Source organism: Miscanthus floridulus, chromosome 7, assembly GCF_019320115.1.
Source record: "Miscanthus floridulus cultivar M001 chromosome 7, ASM1932011v1, whole genome shotgun sequence".
NCBI lineage: Eukaryota > Viridiplantae > Streptophyta > Magnoliopsida > Poales > Poaceae > Miscanthus > Miscanthus floridulus.
In genome coordinates, this window is record NC_089586.1 from 126534632 (window position 1) to 126554619 (window position 19988).

At 46.5% G+C, this 19988-nt stretch overlaps 1 protein-coding gene across 2 annotated transcripts; it reads left to right on the top strand.

The window, feature by feature from the left end:
* Positions 1-7591: 7591 nt before the first annotated feature.
* LOC136467890 (probable alpha,alpha-trehalose-phosphate synthase [UDP-forming] 11) lies at positions 7592-11579 on the top strand. 2 transcript variants are annotated; one of them, XM_066466698.1, is made up of 3 exons: positions 7633-9857; positions 10246-10519; positions 10975-11579. In XM_066466698.1, the coding sequence occupies exons 1-3, from the start codon at positions 7909-7911 to the stop codon at positions 11299-11301; spliced, it is 2550 nt and encodes an 849-aa protein (XP_066322795.1). In that variant the 5' UTR covers positions 7633-7908; the 3' UTR covers positions 11302-11579. The 2 variants fall into 2 exon arrangements, with proteins under 2 accessions (XP_066322794.1, XP_066322795.1); XM_066466697.1 differs by having other exon boundaries at positions 7592-9857; positions 10246-11256.
* The last annotated feature ends 8409 nt before the right edge of the window (positions 11580-19988 follow it).

The window sequence follows — 19988 nt, forward strand, 5'->3', positions numbered from 1 at the left end:
CATCCGCTTCTTTTTCTTGTGCTTTTGCCGGGGTCCCACGCCTACCGTGGGCTGGGCCACCTCCTCTGCTGTCCTCCTCCCCAAGGCAGGACTCTTGGATAGGATCAAGGGCGCGGATAGCCCGGATACGGTCCGTGATGTGAATGCCATTGCCAGACCGTCGTCCCTCTCTCTGTCTTCTTTTTTTTAAAAAAAAATCTTTTGCTCTTTTATGTCCCACACAACCAGGATGCTCAGGCGGGCCCAGAGCTAAACGGCGTGTTCGGCTCGGCTTATAGACCAGCCAAATACGCCCAAAAAAACGCGCGGGTAGGACCGAATGAAGGATTTGATTCTCGATGTCCTCGATTCCTTTCCGTTTTCGAAATTTTCAGAAAGGTATAAATTCAAGATGGGTTTGGTTGGCGCAGCCACACAAATCCATGGATAATGGGCCTGCTTGGTTGTGTCCTCCTTCTGTACGAACATATAGGCTGCAGCGGGTTGTTTTCTTCGTGCAAAAGCAGTAATCGCAGGAGTGGTTACAGCAGCAGCGGCCACAACAACGCCGCTGCAACAATCACTTCCAAAGAGGCTGCATGTTAGATCTATAATATTCAATCAAATTAAATTGATTTAACTATTTATACTTAGGACAAACTCCTTGAGGCTACAAGTATCCAGCTCAAAAGGTCAAATTAAATGCTCACAATGTAGCTCCAAGCTTCAAATCTACAATTACTTAGAGCTACAAATGGCTAGCTCTAAAGAAGGCGCTGTTCCGCGGATGGTTTTTGCGGCTAATAAACCGGTTGAAGCTGATATGTTATGAGAGAAAAACAGTGTACGTTGGCCGATAAATTCAAGCGAACATTTGTAGCCATAAGTAATTGTAGACTTATTCGTAGGTTTATATTCAAACACAACATTTTTCGCACATAATATTATATAAGTTACGGGACAACTTCGTACACAAATTTAGAACCACAAACTTTTCCGGGGCTCTTACAACACGACTGCTATGCATGGACTATTACAAACCTTATAAATAACTTGTACACATACAACCTTTTAGCTAACTACGTTCGGGATGGAGAACGCGTGGGTGGGGTTTTTTACTTATCTTGTATGGATATTTTCAAAGAAACGCAATACGAACAAAACTAATATTGTTGAGCTATGAATTTTTTCAATCACGACGCCCCAATGAAATAATCTTTTTCATCAAAAACTTATAAAAACACAACTTATATTATACTACTGAAAGGTTGTTGACATCTTTTTGAATAAGTTTTGTAATTAACTATTATCTAAACAAATAACAAGATAGATAGCCGACAAAAAAAAATTGTTTGTAACATGTAGAACCAACAAATGGGTAGGATGATAAATAATTATACATCGACGAAAAGGAGAAAAACAAATTGAACATTTCCTCTTAGGCCCAGTTTGGATTATTGGAATTGAATTTATTTTAATAATTATATTATAGACATGGATTAATTAAGTTAATATAGTTGTACATAAAAAATATTTTTGTATATTATTGTGGGCCAAGCGAGAGAGATACTTATGTGTTGCATTTCTACCATAGGGAAGCGAGTTAAAGAGCGTGTTATAAGTTGAAAAGTAGAATAGCATACTAATCTATAAAATCAATTTATATCTCTCATCTTATGAATTTGAGTTAGGCTTATGTGTGAACTTTAAAAAGTTGTGGAATGTCAAATTTCAAACTAAATATCTTAGTTTATTATGTAGATTCCAATTTCTCAAAAAATAAAAGGATTCAAACGGCCCCTGAGATAAATATATAATGTTTTCATATTTTTAGTTTTTTTATAAAAAGGCTGTATATGTTTAACGTGACCCGGGCCTTGGGCCCTAGGGGCATACGGAGTACGTGAGAATTTAACCGAGTTTATTTATACGAAGATCTTTTTCTGTTAAATAGTTGTTTTTGAACATCTGTTAAATAATTGTCGATCCAAACTGACGCGCCGATTGCCCGACGTAGACACGCATGGGGGGGCGGGGGGGGGGGGGGGGGGGGGGGGGTTGGCGCCGTGTAAGGTCGTGTTTAGTTGCACCAAAATGCCAAAATTTTCAAGATTCTTCATCACATCGAATCTTTGGACGTGTGTATAAAGCATTAAATATAAATAAAAAATAAAACTAATTACACAGTTTAGACGAAATCTACGAGACGAATCTTTTAAGCCTAATTAGACTATGATTGGACACTAATTGTCAAATAACAACGAAAATATTACGGTAGCGTTTTGCCAAAAATTTTAGCATCCAAACTGGCCCTAAGCGAGGCGGTCACGTGGCGTGTTGCCGTCGCGCGTCGGTCGCAGGACGGCGGCATCCTGACACGGCATGGCTCACGTCAACCTGCTGCGACCGTGACGTGTCGTGCATACGAGGTACTAGCGGCATTACGTTCGGAGGCGGTTGCGCGGGGGGCCCACCACGCCGTGACGTTGTATGTATTCAGAGACGTGAGTATGCGTACATATATAAACACAAGTATTTGATTCTTTGATGGGAAACGAGAAATACATTCTTTTTTTAACAAACTTCGCCCAGCTACTGTAATTTTTTTAGGGGGTGTTTGATTGCCTCTCCTAAATTTTAGTTGTGGTCTCATCGGATGTTTGACACATGCATGAAGTATTAAATATAGACTAATTATGAAACTAATTACATAGTTTGCGACTAATTTGCGAGATGAATCTTTTGAGCCTAATTAATCCATGATTTGACAATGTTTTGCTATAGTAAGCATATGCTAATTATGCTTAAAAATTCGTCTCGTGGAGTACTGATGGATTATGTAACTTATTTTTTTATTAGTATCCGAACACCCCATACAACATTCTTTCGATACACCTCCTAAATTTTTAGTAGCTGGATCTAAACACCCCTAGTTTGGAAACAAGGGGTTCCCCATAAGGCGCTCGTTCTGCACAAACATCATTTGGAGAGCATGGACGTGGCGCTTCAGCATGTCTCCTGCGAGACCATACGCCGCCGCAAGCCCAGCAGAGGCAATTTTGCTTGTTTGCCCGTGATTGCCATAACGAGTCCCACACTCCCGCTGCAGCTGCTCCCATGAGCTGCTCAGATCCGAGCAGCCGAAGCTCTTCCTTGCCATGAGCCCATGATCCCCCAAATAACTTGTGCCTCACGGGCGTAGCTAGAGCATGGAACATAGCATTATTGGCTGAAAAAACAAGACATAGTTGAATTATTACGAGAGAAAAATATTGTTCTATCTGAAAAAAGCCAAACAAGTCGGTTTTTAAGGTAAGCTGAACAGGGCATCGACCCTGCTTCCAGTCTGCCATTGCTTATTAATTCGGCTTGCTGCGTCGTCTCTAAGAACGGATATGATTAGATAAAAAAACCGTGTGTTGCCATAGCCATTTATTTTCAGATATTCGGCATATTCGTTGTTTGGTTCAGCCAGAGCTTATTAGCCAACTAATAATATTTTTCTTTCACAATAAACCAGCATTAATCGAGTTTATCAGTCCAGAAATCAGCGAACAGGCCGATTCCCTGTGCGCATGGAACGCACACAGTGCAGCGTGCAGCTCATTCCAAAGCCAGTGAACGGTGAGGCGCCCCCAGCCACGGGCCTTCTTCCTGCCGAAGTCGGCAACTCGGCGATGCAAACTGCAAGGAGCGCGAGACGAGAGGCCCGCGTGCGGCGACGCGCTCCACTCCGGCTCCAGCTCCCGCGTGGCGCGCGGCCAATGCCCAGCTGCCACCGGCGCGGGCCCCGCGACGGCGTGGCTCCGGGCAGAAGTCCACGTCCGTCACGTGGCGGCATCGCATTGGGCTCCGCCTTTGCACGGGCCTTGAGCTGCGCCCAGGCTGGCTGTGGCCCGCGTCACGCGCGGGGGCGCGAGACCGCCAGAGAAGCTCTTGGGAGACCGGCACTTGACGGTCTCCGGTGCGGCGGCGCCTGGTGCGACGGTCGCCGGAGACCGTGGTCCGTGGGAACGTGCAGTGCGGCATGCCCGCATTGTGCAACACAGCAGCAGCGTCCGCAGCCACCACATTTACAGCTGTGCAGAGCTGGGAATGGCGCTCGACGCGGTTACCACGCTGGAGTTTACTAGCACCAGGGCACTGGTGCACTGTTGACTGTTCACACCGCTTGTTCCTCCGACATGCCGAGACAGATACCTCCGTGCTGTTGGGTTAATAGACTACTGTATGGTAAACGCAAACGGAAAAGGAAATGGAAAACAACGCTAATGGAGTAATAGTAACAGATTAGGGCGCGTTTGGTTGGTGACCAAAGGATGCCGTGCCGCGCCACATCTTCCGCGCCGCAGCTGTGGCATGTGTTTGCTTCGCTGCCCCAGTTGCGGTATGCCGCAGACTTGCTATGGTCGTCTAGTTTATTTTGGATGCCAAATAGTGCCGTAGTTGCGGCGGCCGTTTTCTACGCCACACCTTCGGCATGCCACAGACTCGGTGCGGCATCTTCTGGACATCATCCAAACGCGCCCGACATCTAAGGAGCAATGGTACCAACTTTCAAGGGCTGTTATCTAACCTCCGGCCTCAGGCCAAACTCTTGTAAATCACATTTCTTACCTTCTATATAATGATACGCAACGCTCTTGCGTATTCGAGAAAAAAACAGGGTCATGGCTTACAGTAGTAGCCGAACCACTCGTATGTAACGTAATCACTTTGTAATTCATTTGCTTTACAAAACCACAAACCAAACATTGTGCTCCCTTCGTCAAAAACACAAATGAAATCCCGTTCCTTTCCCTACAAGTCAAACAATTTCAAGTATCTAATCATAGTCACTTCCAATCTATTATATGTTCATTCGCTACAGCTTTTCTGTAACTGCAGCCGCTGAACATGCTTTATATTAACACAATTGATAAAAAAAATCCACATCCATCGAGAATATCTAGAAATTACAAGATTAATTGGAAAAAAAAATCTTTCATTCAAATTTATGATGTAATGAGATATATCTTTAATTTAGTTGTCCCTGAAACAAAAAACTTATTAAAGACATAAATATTGAAAAACCAAATTATTCGCCTAATAATGAGTCTAAAAAGACATCGGATAAAAAATGACAAGTTAAAGAAATACCAAACTAATAAAAAAGAAAAAAAATATAGGACGAATAGGTGAGGCTCTCCAGCCAAGCTCTAAAGAATCTACAATATCAGACATAAAAGTGAACCATGTCTTCGCTATTGTCGAGCCTTGACATGTCCTGCACATTGTTCGTGCACTGACATAACGGCCTGTTCTGCTCGTGCCCAGTTCGTCGCTGGGGACGAAGCGTTGTGTATCCATAGACCTCGACTATCACCGTTGCTCGACCCACGCAGCTCTCTGTGTGGCATGTGTGTTAAACCATCTCCTTGTGAAAGAAAGTAGATAACAACAAGAGTTGAATGTGTTGGCTCCGTTCGCTTCGCCGAAAAAACAAACAAAAACACTATTCTGGCTGATGTGTTATGAGATAAAAACACTGTTCCGGCTGAAAAAACAAGCTGAAAAGTATGGATTATAAGAGAAGCGAACATGGTTGTTGTGCATGTATGGATTTCTTTCGTCCCACTTTCTTCTTACTTTCTAAATTGTTTATGCGCTCTTCGTTTCTGTATTGACTCGGATTCATGACCCGTGCTCATACAAGTTAGAACAACACATGTCCGGTGATGAAACAAAGTTCAATTTCAAAATATATTAGGTTACGTGTAACGCACGGACACATTTGCTAGTGATGATCTAGCAACATAAGATAAATGAAGTATCCATGTCAAATACAAGGCCTAGAAATGACGAGATCAATAGAATAAATAGAGCATGTCAAATACAAGTTCTAAAATAAGTTACAAGGTTAATCAGAAAAATAATACAACTATTGCAGTTTATGATGATCTAACGTTCGAGAATAAATATAGTATCCATGTCAAATACAATTAATAAATAACTGAAATTCAATTTATATCGAATGTGACAAGATAAAATATTGAAATCTAATCTAGATACAAATGAAGACAATACACGTAGATGCAATTTAAAGATTATATAACTCGAAACTTAATTCCATGTTAACTAGATAATGCTGAGGAACAAATTTCGGCACTATTGGCTCCGAAGAAAAGAAAGGGTACTTAGAATAGTGAAACCCACCATGTTTGCCAAGGTGAGGAGACCATGAAATTAAGAAATTAATCAAAAAAAAGACTATGCATGGTTGGATTTATAATATTCTAAAGCCGAGAATAAATAGAGTATTGGGAAATAAAAAAAATACACCTTTGAATTTTATGATGATCTAATAGTCAAGAATAAATAAAGTATCGAAAAGATAAAAAAAAATATGCATCCTTGGATTTTCTGATGATCTAATGACTAAGAATAATAAATAGAGTATCTATGTCAAATACAAGGTCTATAAATTACAAGATTAATCAGAAAAATGAGAAATATGCACCATTGAATTTTATGATGAATGATGAGATGTTGTGACAAAGACCAAAGTGAACATACTCCAGCAGGTGTGTTTTATGAGATTCGAAGTATATAGATTTCCTGTTTTATTTCTGTTTTTCTTGCTTGATCTGCTTTTACATTGTGTGGTTCAATTAGTCTATTGTTTCGTGAGGCCGTATTTAGTGCACAATTGATCAATGTTGTTCGAAATTGTATTTAAGCAATATATCAATGCCACATTGATATTGTGCAGTAGAAGCAATTTAAACCGCCAAATACTATGCAATAATAATTCTAATGACAAATGGATAAAGCTAAAAAATGTTCTTATCGCTTATTCGCTCGTCGGCGTAGAAAATTCCTCAGCGATGTGGTGAATCCGATAAAAACAGGTGACGTGGCACGTTTTAAATATGGACAGTGGAAATTCTTGGAGAGGTTGATGGATTTTCGCGATACAAAATTCTCTGCCGTACCAATGCAATAAAGAGGAATGAAGAACGCTGAAAAAAAGTACAAACGTTCTTCTTCTCTCTCTCTCTCTCTCTCTCAAATGAGTAATAAGTTTATAACCTTAACAATCGGTTAAAATTGCATGGCTAATAAAGTTGGAGCATATTTGCCCCCATTGTTTTGAAGCCAATCTTAGCACGGTTTTATGACACGCAAGCTGTGCAGCATGATTTGTCGAAAATCCTCTCATAATTCGTTTTCTGCCCAGTCAAGGCAAATAATTCTTCATGCCAAAAAAAAAGGAGAAAACTTGCGAGCATAAACAACGCGCAGAGCAACAGGCTCTACTAGGGTCCGCCCCACCTGTCATCCACCGGAGTGGAGCACGGGTAATTCTATCCGTCTACCGGGTGTGGGTCGGGGTCGCCGCACGCGGCCATCGCATGCGCGCTAGTGAGGTGAGGTGTAGCGCAAGGGAGGGCAAGGCCGCGCGGCGACCACGACTGGACGAGCGGATACGGTGCGGGAGAGGCGGATAGATAAACCCAACCGTTAGGCGACCGCGACACTGATCCATCCCACGTCGGGTAAGTCCGGGGCAGTCCCGTCATTTCAGCCGCGAGGGCGAGCGATGTGGATAAGGCCCATGGCCCTGATGGCCAAGCCGTCGTCACACCGCCTACCCCCGGTCGCCCCGTCCGTTCCTTCTTCCTCGCTTCACACACGACGGGCACACGCACACGCATATCCAGCTTGCCATATTTATACCGCCTCTCCTCCTTCCGCGGCCGGGCCGTTCTTATCCCCAGAAGCTTCGGCAAAAGTGACCGATCCGTCTTCTCATCCGACCGACCGCCGAACCCGACACACTCCTCGTCGCGTCGCGGCGCTTCTCTCCTCTTCATGCGACATCGCCGCCGCCTCCACCTCTCTGCGACGCCGCCCACAGATAGGCAGTAGGAGGAGGAGGAGGGGGCGATGCCTTCGCTCTCCTGCCACAACCTCCTTGACCTCGCCGCGGCCGACGAGGTGCCCCTGCCGTCGCCCACGCCGCTCCGCCTCCCGCGCGTCATGACCGTCGCGTCCCCGGCCTCGCCCACCTCCCCGTCCCCGCCCGCCCCGCCGCGCCGCGTCATCGTCTCCCACCGCCTGCCGCTGCGGGCGTCGCCGGACCCGGCCGCGCCGTTCGGGTTCAACTTCTCCGTCGACTCCGGCACCGTCGCGTACCAGCTCCGCTCGGGGCTGCCCGCCAACGCGCCCGTCCTCCACATCGGCACCCTCCCAGCGGCCGCGGCGGAGGCCGCCTCAGATGAGCTGTCCAACTACCTGCTGGCCAATTTCTCGTGCCTGCCGGTGTACCTTCCCACCGACCTCCACCACCGCTTCTACCACGGATTCTGCAAGCACTACCTCTGGCCGCTCCTCCATTACCTGCTCCCGCTGACGCCGTCGTCGCTGGGCGGCCTCCCGTTCCAGCGGACGCTATACAACTCCTTCCTCTCGGCGAACAGGGCCTTCGCCGACCGCCTCACCGAGGTGCTGTCCCCCGACGAGGACCTCGTCTGGATCCACGATTACCACCTCCTCGCGCTCCCGACCTTCCTTCGCAAGCGCTTCCCGCGCGCCAAGGTCGGATTCTTCCTCCACTCGCCCTTCCCCTCGTCTGAGATCTTCCGGACCATCCCCGTGCGGGATGACCTCGTCCGCGCCCTCCTCAACGCCGACCTCGTCGGCTTCCACACCTTCGACTACGCGCGCCACTTCCTGTCCGCGTGCTCGCGGCTGCTCGGCCTCGACTACCAGTCCAAGCGCGGCTACATCGGCATCGAGTACTACGGCCGCACCGTGACGGTCAAGATACTCCCCGTCGGGATCGACATGGGCCAGCTCAGGTCGGTGGTCTCGGCGCCGGAGACGGAGGATGCGGTGCGGCGGGTGACCGAGGCGTACAAGGGGCGGCGCCTCATGGTCGGCGTCGACGACGTCGATCTGTTCAAGGGGATCGGGCTCAAGTTCCTGGCGATGGAGCAGCTGCTCGTGGAGCACCGGGAGCTCCGCGGCCGCGCCGTGCTTGTGCAGATCGCCAACCCTGCGCGCAGCGAGGGGCGCGACGTGCAGGGCGTGCAGGACGAGGCCAGGGCCATCAGCGCCCGGGTCAATGCGCGCTTCGGCACCCCCGGGTACACGCCGATCGTGCTCATCGACGGCCCCGTGACGCCGCAGGAGAAGGCCGCCTACTACGCGGCCGCCGAGTGCTGCGTGGTGAGCGCTGTGCGCGACGGGCTCAACCGGATTCCCTACATCTATACGGTGTGCCGGCAGGAGAGCACCGCGCTTGGAGACGAGGCGCCCAAGCGGAGCGTCATCGTGCTCTCCGAGTTCGTCGGTTGCTCCCCGTCCCTCAGCGGCGCGATCCGCGTCAACCCGTGGAGCGTGGAGTCCGTCGCGGAGGCCATGAACGCCGCGCTGCGGATGCCCGAGGCCGAGCAGCGGCTGCGGCATGAGAAGCACTACAAGTACGTGAGCACCCACGACGTCGCCTACTGGGCGCGGTCCTTCGACTCGGACCTGCAGCGCGCCTGCAAGGACCATTTCTCGCGCCGGCATTGGGGGATCGGGTTCGGCATGAGCTTCAAGGTGGTGGCCCTTGGCCCCAATTTCCGGCGGCTCTCCGTGGAGCACATTGTCCCGTCGTATCGGAGGACGGAGAACCGGCTGATTCTCCTGGACTACGACGGCACCGTGATGCCGGAGAATTCCATCGACAGGACGCCGAGCAGTGAGGTCATCTCTGTGTTGAATCGTCTGTGCGAGGACCCCAAGAACAGAGTGTTCATCGTGAGCGGGCGGGGGAAGGACGAGCTGAATAGGTGGTTCGCCCCCTGCGAGAAGCTGGGCATCGCCGCGGAGCACGGTTACTTCACAAGGTAAAAATCTTCCTACACTGTTCCACCAGCCAAGATCTGCTAGTTGGTACCACGTTTGCTTTGCTTGGATTTGGGTTCTTACTGTTGCAGATTTGGTCTACAGAATAGAATGGTTACGAATTCATTAAGCAATGGTACCGGTACGACTGGGAGCCGTACATTTAAGGAAAACATTCACTGACCGACATGTCTAGTCTTTACTCTTTAGATCATTTTTGCTAGCAGTAGTACTCTTGCTTTTAGAACAAATCCTAGGAGGAGCATTCGTACTAGTAGTATTCCTGATGCGTTGGCCAATCACTTTTGGTTACAACTTAGAAAGAGCATTACTATTCCTATAACGTGCAGTAGGCCGATACATGACGGGTCACCGACTCTTGTGCTGCAGGTGGAGCAGGGACGCGCCATGGGAGACCTCAGGATTGGCCGCCGATTTCGACTGGAAGAAGACCGCAGAGCCGGTGATGCAGCTGTACACGGAGGCAACAGATGGCTCCTACATCGAGCACAAGGAGAGTGCCATCGTCTGGCACCACCACGAGGCGGATCCGGACTTTGGTTCCTGCCAGGCCAAAGAGCTGCTCGACCATCTCGAAAACGTGCTCGCCAACGAACCCGTGGTGGTGAAGAGAGGCCAGCACATCGTCGAGGTTAACCCCCAGGTGAGCGGCGAGCCAAACGCGTGCATGCCTTGTTTTCTCCGCTCATTAATTTATTCTATAGATATGCTCGTTGGTTGTTCAATTCAATTTTTTTTCCTGAATGTGAATGAAACGTGCCGATCGACTAGACGTAGCTTTCAAACCAAAAGGCATCGGATAAGGATTGATCTAATCCAATCCAGTCCTCATCCACTACATGCTGCGACAATCTGTATCTTCTGCACAAATAGGATTGTGAATCAGCATGGACCATGCCCTTGTGGACTGGGAAATCCACGAGAACTGCGCGGCCCGCCTTGTGGATGTGGTCTTTTTAATTGTGCCCCTCCGAAAGCAATCCGTCACACTACTGAATTCGTCTCTTTGTCCGCAACCTCTTGGAAATTTCTGGGATTGGTGGAGGAAGCAAATAACATAGTAACATGCGCAAAAAATATCTTGGTGCTGTCGTGCAGGGCATCAGCAAAGGCGTGGTTGTGGAAAGCCTCCTGTCGTCTATGGTCAAAACGGGGAAGCCGCCGGACTTCGTGCTGTGCATCGGCGACGACCGGTCGGACGAGGACATGTTCGAGAGCATCGTGTGCCCCTCCAACAGCAGCGTGAAGCTCCCGGCCAGCAGCGAGGTGTTCGCGTGCACGGTGGGCAAGAAGCCGAGCATGGCCAAGTACTACCTGGACGACACGGTGGACGTGATCAAGATGCTGGACGGCCTGGCCAGCGCGCCGACGCAGCGCCCCAGGCCGGCGGTTCAGCTCCGGGTCTCGTTCGAAGGTTCGCTCTGAGGAACACACAGTGCTAGCAGTGAACATCGAGGAAGAATAACCAATGATGATGAACCAGATTCAGACGGTGTGGCGTAGGGATTAGCTGCAGTTACAGGATCGACAGTTTTTTTTGTTTTTGTTTCTCTTCTTCTGCATTGCTACCCCCAAATCGTTCGTGCCTGTATATGCCCGTATGATAATATGCAAAGAATGTTTCGACCACCTTTGTATATGTAGTTGACGATGACGATGAAATCAGAAAATGAGAAGGGAAAAAAAATTGATTCTTTCACTTTGCTTGCCCTGTTGGCAGTCCCATTCAGTCACGCTTTTCACCTTGCTGCATTATATACTCCCTCTTTCCCTAAGAAATATGTGTAACATTTCTATCTCTAAATAAATTTATTAAAAAACTAGATTTAAATATCTATCTGTGGTATTAATTATGTATTATAAATATTAATCTTTTTTAATAACATTTCTATCTTTAAATAAATTTATTAAAAAACTAGGTTTAAATATCTATCCGTGGTATTAATTATATATTATAAATATTAATATTTTTTAATATATATTACGTTTAGAGACGGATGGAGCACGTAGAATCCTGGTCCGGTATGGATAGCTGCCGGACAGAGCCTGATCTGTGATCTGGTTCTGGTGCTCCTTATCCACCGGTCCACCCCTGTCTATCCCCGCTGCGACGCTTGACAGCAACAGGAGTCAGGCTGCCATGTCCGTCTCAATGGCCCTGTTCGCTTATAAAATAACAGTGTTTTTTTTCTTAAAATAAATTAGCGTCACCATCCGGCCGTTTTTTTAGCAAACCCAACCGGACTTGCTATCGCTAGTAGCGTCCTGCACGCCTGAGGCAGACGTTTCCTAGGATTGGGAAAGGTTTCTGTAACAAGGCACCTAGTAGTAGTACTGTACTCCGGCAGCTGCATGATTGAGGCCGTCTTTTTTTCTTCTCGCCCACATCCAGGCCCAGGCAACAGGGCCTTGTTTAGATTGCCGTAAAATTTCAAGTTTTTTCATTCTATCTCCGTCACATTAATTTTTGGACGTATGTATGGAGTATTAAACGTAGGTAAAAAAAAATAACAAATTGCATAGTTTGGTTGTAAATCACGAGACGAATCTTTTGAGCCTAGTTAGTCTATGATCGGACAAAATTTATCAAATACAAACGAAACATGCTACAGTATCCAGATTATAAAAATTTACAATCTAAAAAAGGCCCAGCTGGCAGCAGCTTGGAGCTCGTTCATCCTCCCGTTTCTAGCAGCACGCTGTACCTGATGTGTTACACGCGAGACGTGATGTCAGTTGAAGGCCACAGCGCGGTTGCGGGTGATCCATCATTTCACCTCGCCGGCAAGGGGCTCCAGACCAAGGGCTTGTTTAGGCCACGTTTAGTTCGGCCGAGTTGGCGCCGCCAAACGCACTGTAGGCACACTGTAGCTACAGTGTCGTTTTGTTTTTATTTGGTAATAATTGTCTAATCGTTGACTAATTAGGCTCAAAACGTTCATCTCGCAAAGTACAACTAAACTGTGCAATTAGTTTTTGATTTCGTCAACATTTAGTACTCCATGCATGTACCGTAAGTTTGATGTGACGGGGAATCTTTTTTTTTTTTTGCATAGTGTCACAGTTGGAAATTTGGTAAAACTAAATAGGGCCTTAGTTTCTCGCTCTAAAGTTTATTTCCTATCTCAACAAATTATTGGACATATGTATAAAGTATTAAATATAGACTAAAAAATAGTTAATTATACAGTTTACGACTAATTTACGAGACGAATCTTTTAAGTCTACTTAGTTCATGATTTGACAATGTGGTGTTATATTAACACATGTACTAATGATGGATTAATTATGCTTAATAAATTCGTCTCGTAGATTACTAATGGATTCTATAATTTGCTTTTTTATTAGTATCCGAACACCACTGTGATACCCTCGTGTGACAACCGATCTAACACCCAAAATTTTACGCTTGGATTTAAACCAGGCCTAGGCCTTGTTTAGATCGCAAATAATTTCAACCTGATGAATAGTAGCACTTTCGTCTTATTTGATAAATATTGTCCAATCGTGGACCAAAAGATTCATCTCGTGATTTCGAACTAAACTGTGCAATTAGTTATTTTTTTTACCTACATTTAATGCTCCATGCAAGCGGCTAAAAATTGATGTGATGGAGAGAGAGTGAAAAAACTTGGAATTTTGAAGGGAACTAAACAAGGCCCTAAACGATGATTCAAATGTCTGGCCAACAGGCGCACCATGTCGGTAACGGTACCTGTGCATCCACACCCCGGTGAATAGTCTCCGTCGCACAATAATCAGCAGCCTGTTGGTTTCAGGTTAGTGTCTGTTTAGTTCCTAAAATTTTGTAAATTTTTTCAAGATTTCTTGTCACATCGAATCTTTGGACGCATGTATAAAGTATTAAATATAAATAAAAAATAAAACTAATTACACAGTTTAAACGAAATTTACGAGACGAATCTTTTTAGCCTAATTAGACTATGATTGGACACTAATTGCTAAATAACAATGAAAGTGGTACAGTACTATTTTCCAAAAAATTCGTCAACTAAACGAGGCCTTATTCGCTCATATCTGGCTTATAATCTATGGCTTAAACATTGTTTTTTTTCTTACGCCAAACTAGCCAGCAGTATTTTCGGTCATAGATTATAAGTCATTTCAGCCGAAACGAACAGGATAGTAGAAGCAATAATGAAGCAGCCTGGAACTTGGTTGAGACTTTCAGAGAAGGAAAGTACGTAGTAGACGGCCTGGCCTCAATGGGGAGAGGAAAATCTAATGCTACCACCTGGAAACTTCTCAGCATCTAAAGCTAGCTGCAGTAGGTTTTCAATATCCGTGACCTGGCCTTGGCACGGCGGCAAGCCTCTTTGACCCAGTTATTACTAGACTGGAAGGTTTATACGAATCTTCCGTCGCTCGGCGCAGCCTCTCAACAATGCGCACTGCTATAGGACTAGAGAAGAGGCTCGAGTCAATGGTTGTCTGACCGTAACTGAAGCAGGGATAGGATAAGCACACACACCAGCGCACGACGACGAGCTTTCCTACGGAGTATTCTTTACGCCCACCCGATGGAATGGATCCATGTCCATCGTCCATCTCCCGTTGGATTCGATGCACACTCTCGCCGTCGCCGGGCGTGGCGTGGAGCTACCAAAACCCTCCGTCACGTCCCGGTCCACCGCGATCGGTGCCAGATGCAGACGTCTCGCTCCGCTGGGCGGTCGCGGCTACCGGCTCTATTCCGTGTGAAACAAAGATCGGGTGGCCATCGCCCATCGGTATGGATCAGGACGTGGTGTCTGCCGTGCTCTGACCAGGTTCAGGGCAAGTCCGCGCTGAAAGGATGATAGCCAGCCAGCCACAGAGCACGCACACACAGATCGACCGAGCGCCTGGCGTTCGTGGCGCCCTCGTGCGTTTACTGGTACGCAGTAGTACGAGTTAGGCGAGCTCCTTTCGGGCCCGGGTGAGTGGTGACCCGGGGGTTTAGGTAGAAAGGGCTGCGTTGCGTTCAAAGATGGCAATGGGGACCGCGCCTCGATACCTGATGGGTATTTACTCTAGTAGGATTTAAATATGAACTAAGCACACTACCTACGGGTACGTAAATGGACCAAACCCTTCACCCATCGGGTACGCGGTATGGGTATGTTCCAGCAGTCCCCGTAACCGTTTACCCATGGGTGAAAAATACCTAGCCATCTGGAAGAGATCAATGCTCCGTGGTTAGACTACAGATTCTGAAAAGTAATGCAGTAGAGAGAAACAAATATGCTTGCCAGTAACCTTGGTCATATTTGGTGTAAAAACCATAGCAATGTTGCGAGCATTCATCTTGTTGTAGCTTTCATTTTCCACCACATCTGCCATGAGATTGATGGCCCATTCAAGCAATGCTGCTTCAACAGGAGGTAGGGTACTTGCAAGATAGCTATACTCTTATTCAGTGTTGCAGTGCATCACTTGTTCTGGAGTCAACGAGTCAAATACTCCACTCGAAAGTTCCCGAAACTATGTTTATAATCAGTAACTTCTACATTAATCATGACTAATGTAGAATGGAAAGGAATCTTAATTTGCAGAAGATATTATTATATGCTATTATTTGTCTAATTTTATGTGCTCTGGTTGGTGGTGGTTGTTATTGAATTGTTGATTTTCATGTGCGTGAATAAATTATTGGCGGGTACGGGTGACTCGACGGGTATGATTTACCTGGCCGGGTATGGGTCTGGGAAAAATTCTCCACCCATGACAGGTATAAGTATTCTGACGGTACCAAATTTTTATGACGAGGATGGATCTAGGATGCCCATACCCGACGGGGATTTACCCATTGCCACCCTTAGTTGCGTTGCATCCCGGCTGTCAAAACACGTTTCCGCTGAGGCTGATTGATCGGACAACGGAGTTTGTCGATTTGCTCCCGGGTTGTTCATGTCCCGCGAAAGGAAACGCCACGGGTTCTGAAAACATCATCCATACGTGGACAGCATTCGTACGTTTACTAGCAGAGAAGTTACTGTGTACAACCATGTGTAGAATTTTCTCCTCGATGAGAGGTTCTTTACTAAAGGTCAAGGACCGTTTCAGTCACTCCGTGGTTGTCTCGGCTTCCGAACTACCTGCATGCAGCGGCCGCTGTTTCTCCAGAGCTGGAATGTCACATTCTTATCTATCTATCCCATAGCTAGAGGCTGTAGTATGTGTCGCAAATCTTTCACTGATCTGACGACCCTTATCGCGTTATCTGATGTCTGGTGCGACGTCGGGAACGTCGACCTCCGGACGCAGTTTCATCAGTAAAGGTGGTCTAATCACGACCTAATGCACGTACGTAAGTACTGCTCCGTCAGCTACTACTGCGCTAGCTATGGCTCGGACAGATGTTTGGACGTGACAAGGCTTCCAACCACATCTAACGATCTATCTACGCGCCTGTTCTTTGTCTGTCTGCTCTCTGGACATGATCCAACTCCAAGGCTCCAACCTAGCTAATACTACAGTCCATAGCCATGGCGCCATGCCGCCACGCCACTGGAACGAAACTCTGAATCGAACCGTTCCACGGCACAACCCACTTTGGAGTTTCCATACGCACGATGCATGCATATCCGTTTTATCCGGACCGAACGAACGAAGCTGGAGGAGGCAAGGCACATGCATGTGACCGATGCCTCTGGTCGAATAATTGGGCCGATGGCGATGAAGCAAAGAATATCCTCGCTTCCTTCGTTCGTTCATTCTCTGTATGTACCTACCATGTCATCATTGGGATCAGATGCTCTCGATCGGCTTGGACAATGCACCGGGATGGATGGAGCTAGCTAGAGGTGAGCTCTTGTTCAACGTAACCAACATATCCGCGGCGTGCAGGCGTTGTTCTTGAGCGCTAAACAATTGGCTCTAGACACGAGGAGGGCAAGGCCGGCAGGCGGCAGGGCGGCAGCACCTTCTCGGCGGCCGCGATTGCCGATTCGTCCTAGTCGAGGCGAGCATTGACGGCAAGCAAGGAAAAGGGATTAGACGTCGCGCGCGGCTGCGTTGTTCCGTGCCTCGTGACCCAACTTGGTAGGTTGCGCAAGTTGATTCCTCTGGTACTCTCTTCTATGGACGATCGGATCCGTAGGGCATATTCGTTGACAAAAAAGGGGGTTCGTGGCTTGCTTCCATATCCTTGGTGTGCGTACCTTTTTCGAGAGAAAGATGACGTCTTTGGTTGACAAGCGACAAAGATTAATACTAGACCCGTGTGCACCTGAACCTAAGCAGTCGTCACATATCGTTTAGCCATTTATTTAGACCAGAGACAACTTAAGGCCCTATTTCACAAAGCTCCGCTTTATTAGTAAATCTGTGTTTTTAGAAAACAACTTCATGAACAACTTTTTAGGCGTAGTTAGCTATTTTGGAAAAACTGTTTGGCAAAACAGCTTCACCAACAACTTCATGCACGGATGAGAGAGAAACGAGGGAGAGAGCTAGTATAAGATACTTTTTTCAGCTTCATCTCAACTCATAGTTTTGTGAGAGAGGGAGAAAAACAGCTCCACCTATGAAACTGTTTTGGAAATAGGAGTTTGGTAAATAAAACAACTCACAACAGCTCATGAATCTGTTGTGAGCTGTGCCAAATAGACCCTAAACGAAGCTAATATAAGCTGGAAAACGGTTAATCAAATAGACAGGTGGCCATAGTAATATAGGCCCCGTTCGTTTCGCTGGAAAAACAAGCCGAAACACTGTTCCGGCTGATTTATTGAGAGAGAAAAACACAGTTCCGACTAAAAAACAAGCTGAAAAGTACGGATTATAAGACAAGCGAACATGGCTATAGTGTTTATGTTACAGACAACAATGTCCATAGGATATTTAACTATGCATTTAAGTTTCAAATGCAGTTCTCTACTAGGTGCATGGTAAAAAGCTGAAAATAATGTATGTTATGTCTTTATTATTTATTTAGAAAAATTAAAACGATTTATAATTTGGAAAGGGATGTAATATGCTGTAAGCATCCTTGTACATAAAAAAGGTATAAGCATTTTAGTAGCAGTACAGGCACTTCAACTTCTGAAAGCGTCTAATGGGGCTCTCAGCATTAGCCTGCCAACGATAAAAGGGCGGGCTAGGTAATAGCCAGGGGGGACGCCAGGCCCATTTGTTGCGTACAGTCCTAATCAATAAAGATGGGCCCCAAAATTAAGGAGGGCGCCGGAGGCATGCAATGGCCCAGTCTGTGAGGCCGAGCATGCATGGATCCTCCCTGTCTCTCGCTCTATGCGTCTCTACAACAATTCAAAAGCAGGCCGCACGAGGCCCACCAAAGAAAAAGCCGAGGGGGCCATTGAGCTGAAAGCCTGAAACCACGGCACCGACGAACGAGGAACAAACGAACGACTGACAAAGCGGCACATGAACATGAATGTGGTCAATGGGATGCTCCTGGGGGCCCACTAGAGAGACCGGGGCACGTGTGATGTGTGTATGCATGGTGGTGCCGATCCACCGGAAAATTTTGATAATCCATGATCTAATGTTGGCCCTGAAGCATTGGCGACGGCAAGACAAACTTGAGCCCCTCTGTTTGCAACAAGGATTTTTTTCTCTATTCTTCGAAATTCCATTGCTATGAAATTCATAGGTTCCAAATAGGCCTGGAGACTCTTTTTTTTTTAAAAAAAACACAGTATATCATCGCTCCAGCTCCACAAATTTGCGTAGCCAGTAATACCTAGCCCTAGTTCTACGATAATTATGAGCTCATACCAAATACACCCTCGAAGGGTTAAGACTATATAAAAGAACATGTACTCATCTATAATGAAGAAGATATAAGAGTTCCACGATACGTGCTCTCATGTGTGTTCATCTGGTGTGCTGTTGGGAAGGGATACGGGAAATCGTCTACAACTTCCTCACGTCTCATCTGCTGCGGGGAGGGAAGGGAACCGGATTAGGGATCCGCAACACCGCTGTTACTTAACACGTTATCCGCACGCTCTACTGGTACTCATCAACGACAGTATGCTGTTCTTGATCTGTTGGATCCATCCGCTCACAACTAGATCCTGTTTTCAATCTAGATCAGTTTCATGTATATAACTAGCATGCTAGATACGTAGCAGATCGTTTTTCTCTGTCTAGTTTACTTGTTCTAGATTGATCTTTACCGTTTATCTCATGTAATTCCCCTTGCCGCTGCTCTGATGGCAGCCGTCACCACGTGAGCACTAGTATGCTAGATTAATAGATTTGTTTTTACTAGCTACTAGATTATTTGATTATGACATCTTGAACAACACAATCTTGTAGATTTGTTCGGCTAGCAGTCTAGACGCGCTCTAGATTTTTTTAGTATAACAGATCCAATCTTTGGATACTAGCAGCCTGTTTGGTTGGCTGGTTCATATCATTGCTGGTTTGTGAAGAAGTACTACTGGCTGGTTTATGTGAGAGAAAAATACTGTTCCGGCTAAAAATTTACGATCGTTTACGACAAGCCACAGCCAAACGAACAGGCTGTAGTTTTTTTTAAGAACCCAGCAGATTAGTCTTATTTATTACTAGTTTGTGTAATAGATTGATCTTGTTTTTACCGATGATATCTTTTTATCTTCGGTCTGCCACCTGACATCGGCCACCCCATCATGTTGTGCATGTACGCCGGTGTGTACTACTACGCCATCCATGGACATTGGCCATGCCACGCATGCACGCTAGTTTATTCCAATTGTTTTCATGTTGCACCGCCGGCCAACCCAACGCGTTTGAAGCGTAAGCCAGCAAACTTCCACGCGTTGTGCTGCCTGAAGTTGCGCATTACTTATACATGCATCGTGGCCCCGCTGCCTACTAAAACTTGCGACACCATCATGGCCCTGATGGCTATCTTGTGATGTCGGCGGCTGTAGACCACCGTTGTATGCCTTGCGTGTATATTTTATGTCACTTTTCTTTTGTGTTGATAATAATTCATTCATGGCTATACATACTACTTCATGCTTATTTACCGAAAGTTAATTTGCATGAATTAATAGGCAATGGCTTCGATCAACAAGACAGAGTTTAAGGTTCTTGAGCTGAACGGCAAGAACTATCAAACCTAGGCACTCGACTGTGAGTTCCATCTACAGGCG